Source organism: Sabethes cyaneus, chromosome 2 (genome assembly GCF_943734655.1).
Source record: "Sabethes cyaneus chromosome 2, idSabCyanKW18_F2, whole genome shotgun sequence".
NCBI classification, from domain to species: Eukaryota; Metazoa; Arthropoda; class Insecta; order Diptera; family Culicidae; genus Sabethes; species Sabethes cyaneus.
Genome location: NC_071354.1, coordinates 95,196,782 through 95,205,934, shown reverse-complemented (window position 1 = coordinate 95,205,934; position 9,153 = coordinate 95,196,782). Strand labels below are relative to the sequence as shown.

General features: G+C 39.4%; 1 protein-coding gene across 1 annotated transcript; it reads right to left on the bottom strand.

Annotated features, from left to right (window-relative positions):
- Nucleotides 1–6,269: 6,269 nt before the first annotated feature.
- On the bottom strand, nucleotides 6,270–8,676 carry LOC128734431 (general odorant-binding protein 56d-like). The gene is made up of 3 exons (XM_053828632.1): nucleotides 8,667–8,676; nucleotides 6,699–6,745; nucleotides 6,270–6,627 (listed from the first exon to the last, which is right to left on the bottom strand). Exons 2-3 carry the CDS (start codon nucleotides 6,741–6,743, stop codon nucleotides 6,280–6,282), a joined length of 393 nt encoding a protein of 130 aa, XP_053684607.1. The 5' UTR covers nucleotides 6,744–6,745; nucleotides 8,667–8,676; the 3' UTR covers nucleotides 6,270–6,279.
- Nucleotides 8,677–9,153: the final 477 nt, after the last annotated feature.

The window sequence follows — 9,153 nt, the reverse complement described above, 5'->3', positions numbered from 1 at the left end:
AGATTACTCAATTCTAACTTCTGCTTCGTTGTCATTTCGAAATCGCCAGATAAAGGCGATAAGTCATCATAGGGTTTCGTTGGTGACTCTGGTTTCACATCGGCATCGATAGCGTTCAGTTGGATGGGTACACCTAATGGAAAATTACGGGGTCGTGTAGCGGACCTACTGACTCTATCTAGCAAGCACCGCCTAGCAGAGATTCGAGCATTCGACGACTGGCATGTTAGACCAGCATCGTACCTCGAAGCTAACTGGGCTTTATCGTGGTGGGCTGATCAACGGTAGCATGTGTCTGTTGGGAATAATGGGCCGTTTCTTCACTGATAGTGTCGTCAACTATCATTGCCCGCACGAAGGTAGACACGATGAAGAAAAGAAAGCATTCTACACACAGCTGGAGTCAACGAACGCTTACCACGGAACTTCAAGATCGGGATCAGTGTTCGAACACTTAGGTCGGTAGGGAAGCGATGCAAAGTCTGTTCCATGCTTGTTTTACCTAGCTCCATATCCATATGCAGTGGAGGATATGACTAGGAATAGGCCCACTCTGCCAAACACTCTGACAACACGGCTGTACTAGCCAATCGATCAAATCACAATCACGGAACATTGTGCAAACGCTACGTACACTGCCGTCGATTGCTTTTCTTTCAACTCAGTGGTGCCCAAGTGTAGGTATGGTGCAGCCAAATCTGCCCATGAAAGCCGACGGCGGCCTTGAATTCTTACCTTCACGGCTTACACCAAAATGGAAAATATTCGGCTTCAAGCTTCACGACTAACTGGGTTTTCACTCGTTCGTTAAAAACTTAACCTAAAATTCTCGTCATATTAGTCCACGAGCCAGACGACTTGTCTCGAAGAGCCGCATGCGGCCGATGGGCCTCAGTTTGGCCATCACTGGTTAATCGACAACGGCATGAGCTATACTCATTAGGCTAAAGTGACCAGATTTTTTTTTATGAAAGCGGGACATATTGAATGGTTTATTTGCTAAATCGGTTTGGTAGTAAAGATGGGATCATTTAGAAACTTTATTCTGACAATAGCGGCGCTCTCAGTGGCCGTGATTGCTAGTTATTGGAAGCGTTGTGTTATTTGTAAACAGTTCTGCTCGGTATATACCGTGGACCCCCGTTCGTTTGACCGTTTTTAATCTGAACACTTTTTAATTTGAACCCCGTTGGTTTGCACGACGTGCAAACTAAAAATGATTCAAATGTCATTCTCAATATGACATCATTTCCTAATGCGGACAACCCGGGTAGAAATGCATAACGAATATTAATGTAAAAACATTACGGTTACTATGAATTTTACTGTTTACAACACATTATGCTGTAACTTCACTGTACCGTTCTTAGAAAATTTTTCATATTAATGTAAAAACTTTACGATTACAATGAATTTTACTGTTTACAAAACTTTATGCTGTAACTTCACTGTACCGTTCTTGGAAATTTTTTCATATAATTCGGCAACAATGCAAATTGTTTCGAAGCAGGAAATAATCTATCTAAGGTCCAATCCTTGGCAGGTTGAGTTATTTGTACACACAAATTGTGTCTCTTCCTCCGTCTACTGTAGAAACCGACGAGCCAGAAGTTTAATCTAATTCGTTTTACTGACGGGACGACGACACTATGCAGGCGCTTGCGACTTACTTGTTCGTCTGTCAACATATTAGCCGCGATTCTTAACGCGGGTGTTCGGGGAAAGACTCCGTTCCTATGGAATAGACCAACCTCGTTGTGTACGTCTTGACATCGAATGAGGTGTCAGGCATATAATTAAGTTTTTATAACGGTAGATGTTCACCTTTATTCTTGTTTACGGCCGGATCCTGCATTCGTACGAATAGTTTGCTTCGAACGAATCGGGAAGCACTATTCTCATATTCGTATGAGCAAAAGGAAGGGTGGCGTTCGAACGTTCGAATTGATTCGATCGAAAACAAGAATACGAATCGGTTTAACTTTCGAATGAATGTCATTCGAACGAAAAAAAGAATAAGGGTGTTTACAATTGACAGAGGGAACGATAGAAGACAGTAATGAAATAAAGAGTCGATAGGATCTAACAGATAGAGATAAGGCGTAAATGGGAAAAAGCGGAATTTGTTTAAGTAGGTGTACTGACCTCTAATACTTTCCTAATAAGAGCGATGAATGCGGCTCGAAAATCATAATAGTTCGAAGCCTATCAAATTCATTGTCATCATACCTTTTCAAAAACATGAAATACCGTAATTAATCAGCCGGTTTTATTTTGTCCTAATAATCCGAAAGCCTACAATTTTTTTTGCAGAACTTATCTTAAATTTCATTGTAACATCGTTGTAAAACAGTGTAAAACTTATAGTGAATGTACCACAAATTTTACTGTTTTTGGTTTTTATTTGTATGGGAAAAAGCCGAAAAATTTAGTGTTACATCACTTAATCACCCCCTTATTCGCTGTAAAATTGGCGGTTTCCATTAAAATTTACTGTGAAAACAGTGATATTCATGGTAACTTCAGTGTAACTTTTACAAAGATTTTCACTGTTTCAATGTGGTTTTTCGAAGTTTTTCAATGTTTGTAACAGTGAAATTTAATGTTTTTTCGCTATACATTTTTATTCGGGAATGCACATAAACACGATTTGTTTGTACTGATCTAGCGTGTTTAATCTGTTTCACATTGCGTTTTCCCGCGTTTTTCCAACGGTTATGTTAGAAATCCGATCGGAAAATGAAATATTCGCTGCTTGCAACTGCCAACTGAATCAAACCACCAAAACAATAACAAAGAGCAGGGCAGCCAATTCACACAAACTTCAGCATATTTAGGGTTACTAGTTGTTCAAATTAAAAACTAACCCCGTTAGTTTGCATGAGGAATCGTTCAAACGAACGGGGGTCCACTGTATTTTTTCGCAGTTGGGTAGGTTTCTCAGTTTGGTAGGTTTGGAAGGTAGGTAAGGTAACGCGGTTTCGAGATATTCAACATGCAGGAGGGGAAATGAAAGTAATTGTGTGCAGTCACCTGCAGAATCCATCAGCGTCGGCTCGGAAGCTGGCGGGACTGACGGATTATCCTAAAAGAGCTGCGGTGTGAGTAATTAAGGGATGCAAGGAAACTCAGGGCTGTCCGCAAGGCGCACGTCAGACGTTGGAGTTGAACTCTTGATCATCAACTGCGTTTGAGGGTCATTCGGAAAGTTCAGACTGATCTCAGCATCACGGATTTGACGAAAAAACTGAATACTGACCACTGTACTGTATGGTGATGGTACTGTTTGGTTTGGTTTGGCTGTATGGTACTGTTTCGATTAAAAATTAATCAATGCGGGACACTTTCCGGGACGCTTAGTAATCCGGGACAAGCCATCTAAATCCGGGACAGTCCCGCCTAATCCGGGACGTCTGGTCACCCTACATTAGGCATATCTCCTAATCGATTATGGCAGATCGCGGCGTGTTGTAAGTTTGTTGCACAAACAGGTCATTACTGCAGTGTTGTTTTATATAGCTTCTAATTTGAATAGTTCCGGAGTGATTCGCGATAAGGGCGCAACTAACAAAGTGTGAACAATGAGAAATATCACTGTGATAATTTGCCTGCACATTTTCAAGTCATAATTTAAATAAAAGTTTCAAAAATCATGTTTAAAGACATAAATTGGTGTAGAATAAATCAATCTTATAATTTCACAACAATACTGCATAAAATTTGTGCATTCAAGCTCAAAATCTAAGTTTTATAGTTGAACCTCTTGGAATGAGCCTCAAAGCATTTTGACAATGAGATTCGCCCAGCCCTGTTTCGCCTTGTTTTGATTTTTTATTTAGTTTCGCCTGTTTACAATGCGCCTGTGTTTTGAAAACAACGCAATTTCGCTCTTTACTATCGCCGGTTTACAAAACGATTTGCAAATAAGCCTGTCACTTCATAATAATGCGAGGGGCTATACTGCAAATTGTCTTTTGTTTTGATTAAACACTTCTATCGCCCATTACTAAAAACTTGTTTTAAATAATTCTAACGATTAAAACAGAAGAAAGGATTCTTGCCAAGGATATTATCAGTCTTTTTAAGGCTGATGGTGTAATAAAATGATTTGTTTACAATTTGCAGGTGAGCCCCTATCGCGAATCACTCCGGAGTTACATTGTTTTAGTTGGATATTATCTGTCACTTTTCTCCCAGACTGGAGATACGGGCGTAGGTACTAGTCTAATAAGCTAGTCGTCATGCGACCGAATTTCGGTTAGGAGATCTGTTGGAGTCAACATAGGATAGTAGCACTAGCCCTGCGATTATCCCAGATCTCTAAAAAGTGGCTGTTAAGTTTGTCGAACAAAAATTAGAAGATTAGAATCCAATTTTCGAAAGTGAACGATAGCAAACAACGGTTTTTAAGCTTGCTACTTTGCATATTGAACCATAAACCAATGATGCCGGAACAGGAAACAGAAGAAGAATTTAAAAGATAGTGATAATTAAAAAAACATATTATCCCGATAGATCCAAAAAGGACGGCAACGCTGGCTCTGGTGGCAGCAAACCAATAACTTTTAATCACAAACTAATTGAAAATCATCGAAAGAACCATTAATGTAAAGTGACCAGATTTTTTTTTGGTTGAATGCGGGACATATTGAATGGCTTATTTGCTAAATCGGTTCGGTAGTAAAGATGGGATCATTTAGAAATTGGGCACTTCATTTTGGCGATAACGGTGCTCCCAGTGGCCGTGGATGCTGGCTTTTGGTAGCGTTGTGTTATTTGTAAACTATCTGCGGTCACCTGCAAAATCCGCCAGCGTCGGCTCGGGAGCTGGCGGAACTGACAAGTTATCCTAAAAGATCTGTGGTGTGAGTAATTGAGGGGCGCAAGGAAACTCTTGGGGCTGTCCGCAAGGCGCAGGCCAGACGTTGGAGTTGAACTCTTGATCGTCAACGGCGTTTGAGGATCATTCGGAAAATCAAAGCTGACTTCAGCATCACGGATTGAGCTTTGGCGAAAAAACTGAATACTGACCGCTGTAGTGTACGGCGAATCCGTCTCGGAAAGGCTACAAGTGTTACCGAGCAAGTGGGGAGCCCAACAGAAGCCTCAAACAATAAATAAAGGCTAGAATCCGGTCTCGTGGGCTGTACGGCCGGGAGGGACGAACGCGATGCATGTGTCTGACTCGATGAAGAATAAGCTTCAGAGAAGGGGTTAAATTCTTCATGCTCTGGTTCGCGGTAGGGTTTGTAACAGATCAGCATGAATGCTTCAGTTCATCTCAAAAGAGCTGAGGGCACCAAATTATCCCCGGGTTCGTCCAGTATTGAATACGGGGGGATAAAGAAGCGAAAGCTGAAGATGAAGAGAACAGTCATCGCCCAAGCAACAATGTGAGTTTGATTGTACTCTTGTGGTGGTCTTCAAGACCATTTTTGGTCTTAAATACCATCATAAGAGTGTAATAAAACTGAAATTGTTACTTGGGCAGCGACCTCATTCAGATGAGGAGTTCGAGGTGCCGGCTGGCCGGGGCCGTGACTGGGGAGGGTGTGCACCGACTGACGAGCGGTGTCAGCAGTAGGGGTTTTCATGCAATGTAATATAATTTCCTATGTTTCATCTGAAATTAATCAATGCGGGACACTTTCCGGGACGATTAGTAATCCGGCCAGCCAGCCAACCATAAGCCAATCAATTCCGAAAGAGTTCCGCATAATGGTCAGCTTACTCTAGGATTTGCTGATTCGGATTCTAGGACTCACTGAAATACTTAGAACGGCATTAGAAATACCGATCGAGAGGCCATTCTGGGCAGAAAGGGCTCTAAGTTACCAGGGCAGGACATCAGCAAGCAGTGAAATCACCGGCTGAACTTGGAAGTCTATTTTACCTATATCAAATTTTGTTATCAAATTTAACTTAATACTTTTTGGTGAAATTCGCCGAAAAGATTTTTAAAATTTTTAGACACACTAAACCGGTGACGACGGTGATAAATATCGGACATGAAATTGAATATTACAAAATGAATATTGTGAAATTAAAATAATTTCTGAGAATGGTCGAAATTAGTAAAAAGAAACGTAAACTTTAAACTTGTTTTCAGTAATTTCACCGAAAAGCATCTTATGGAACCTGACAAGAATATTGTATGTTGATTGAAATAGACCAGATTTGTTATCTAAATGTAAATACAAGCAAATAAATACAACAGGTCCGGGAAAAATTCAAATGTTTACTGTGTATCAAGAATTCCGTGTCATACAAATGCCATGTTTAAATCAGCTGTTGCTTCCCGTTGTGGTAACACTCGAAGGCCCGAAAGGCGGTCTCGCATGGATCTTCATATGCCTTAGAGCACTGCTGAACGAGCGCTTCTACCTTGCTCTTCTCATGATCCAGCGACAGCCGCTCGATAGCGTAATCGGTTAGGAAAGCTCCTTTAGCATCCATAAATCCAGCTCGTTCTAGGAAACATTTGGCAAAGCACTTGACGTCCTGATTTGCGTCGGCGAATTGTCCACTGCGTATCTTCGACAAGGAGTCTTTGTTCAATTCAGGAAACTTTTCCAAGCATTCGTTGGCGTAGCCTTCGGCTTTCTTCATCTGTTCCTCGGTGAGAGCCTGATAAAAGATTTTTAACATATTATTAATTATTCTTACCCAGTTTTTAGAATATTCTTTATATCACTTACGCTAACAGCGACTGCAAGGAGAGCTAAACAGATCAACGATTTCATTTCTAACTATTCTGATTGCCGGCTGCTGGTAGAATGACGTGAAGTGGTCCAGCTGGGCGGATGTTTTATACCTCTCGTTATGGACCACTTGATGACTTTGCAAATCACATGTAACCGAGTGTGTTGGACCAAAGTCCATTTAACGTCTGTTGTGATATCGTTTACCTGTGGTTTTTTTGGTTGCGGTGCGATCAGATGACTGATAGTTTGCTTCATAAGCGGAATACCCTCCCGGTCGGTACCTACCTTGACTTAATGACCGTAGCACGAGTTTAACTGATTAGAATCGCCAGTTATCTGAGGTGGATTAGTTAATATATGCTTATTTTTATGACAATTTAAAACCGATTCAATTTTCGATGGCTATATTTAAGAAATATAATATTCTTATCTGTAAAATTTTTAAATTTTCTTTTAATATGATTTCGAATATGATGAAACATTATATTTGCTAAATTGAAAGAAAATTAATTTTCACAGAAATCACCCTTGAGGTTAATTTAACACTCTCAGGGTTAATGCACTTCGAATATAATAGTTTACTGTGAAGGGTAAAAGTTAGGTGTTATCGACATGAATTTTTATTCCCTTCAACTGATCTTCAGCACTTCAAATTTCTTTTTCCTCGTGCCATTAAACTTGTTTTGATTTAGCACTAGAAAAAACACGCAATCGTAGCCAACATCAACGGTTTTGAGGGGCTCAATAATTTCTTATAAGAGCTAAGCTTATAAGGTTTTCCATTTCGGAAGTGGTCAGAAAATCTACTCCAGGCATTTCGCATGACTACGACCATGTGTCAAGAAGTAATAAGTGATGCTTGAAAATAACCTGTTTTCGGGAAGCACGTAATTCCCGATTGAATTATGGTGGTTCTTTTTGACCAATCAACTAAAATAGAAGCTTTTATATGCACATCTAATAAATTCTCCTGAAGCAATAACTTTTATGCCGAAAACATGTGCGAGTTTGACGTCAAGATGGGATCATGAAGATAAGTTAGTTGCACCGTTGTTGATGACTTTTGTTGCTTTTAAGCAATTATAAGTTTAAAGTTTATTTTTGCTATTTATTTGATGGAGTATAATTTAATTAAAATTTTACATGAAAAGGAAATGGCTCGAGGTTTTTGTGCAGAAAGAAATAATGAGTTAATTTCTAACAATCGCTGTTGAGAAAGGCAAGATTAAATTTGATTGAATTTACACTTGGTTTCTGTGTAATGTTGAATTTAATTTTACTCATATAAACATTATGACAGAATTTTATTTTTATCCTCATAGGGAAAGAAACACTTGATGGCACTGTATTTTCTTTTTTAACTTTAAGCTGCAATTCCAATTTCAAACTAAACATCTTGTGATACACACAACACACAAATATTATTTGTTCAAAATGGCAAAATAGCCGGTAAGAGGTACTAAAGGTAAGAATTGTTTTTAATTTTAATTATCTGCGTTGGTTTTCGAAAGTTTTTGCCAGATACCGTTGAAATGACAGCTAGCTGACTATAACATGTTATGTTATTGTTATAAAGAAACTAAAGTGTTTTCCATCGTTCTTAGAAATAGAAATACTGCGATCAGAAAGAAATACGTTTTAATGATAATTTTTCAATGCAAAATAAGCCTTCCAACTGAGTATATTTTACTCAATCTAACTTTAATTTCTTAAAAGCAACACTTCCCAAGCAATGCTTGAGTATATATCGGTGAACAATTTTACAGGAAACATGCTCAACTGAATTCAATTTGTGTACCAGACCAGGCACCTCCAACCGCCGCCGGTAGCAGATTCGGTGAAAACGGTAGAACTGTCAAGACACCGTTTCCTGACAAACATCGCTTTGGCTGTGTGAAATCAATTTGCATGCAAACTTTGTACCTTTTGATCTACACCGCGCTGGAACTGGGCACTTTACACCGAGTAGAGAAAGTTTGCACGGAGTACTCGGAGCGAGCGAAACTTTTTCGTCATGCTGAAGCGGCAAAGTGGCTTAAAGAAGCGGCAGCAAAAGTTTGCTTGCCTAGCCGGGAGCTTTACAGCCACGCTGCCCTTTCGTACTTCGGGATCGGGTACCAATCACGTGCCTGAAATTGGATTAAACGTGAATATCGCAACTCATTAATGGACCTCCGAGATTGAGAAATAACCTTTAATATTTTCATACTTAATGCCAATGTAAGCATTAATTATTTGCAGTTAACCAAATTAAATCAAGGCATGAAATTTTCTAACGAAATAAAAGAAGTAATAGTCATGTCATGCGAGAAATATGTGGGTTTCAACAGAAAATTCTCTGAATGTGTTGCCTGAGGTTTTTCGTGCAACTACAATTTTTGTACAAATTAACTCATATTGTAAATTTGATTTTTTCAAAGTGTGTTAAATAATTATTTGCGTGTGTTTT

What these genes read in the sequence shown, in the direction of transcription:
- LOC128734431 (XM_053828632.1), bottom strand. Translation starts at nt 6,743, where the DNA reads ATGAAATCGTTGATCTGTTTAGCTCTCCTTGCAGTCGCTGTTAGC. An exon ending in TCCTTGCAGTCGCTGTTAGC is followed by an intron (nt 6,628 to 6,698) that starts GTAAGTGATATA and finishes ATCTTTTATCAG; the next exon opens with GCTCTCACCGAGGAACAGAT.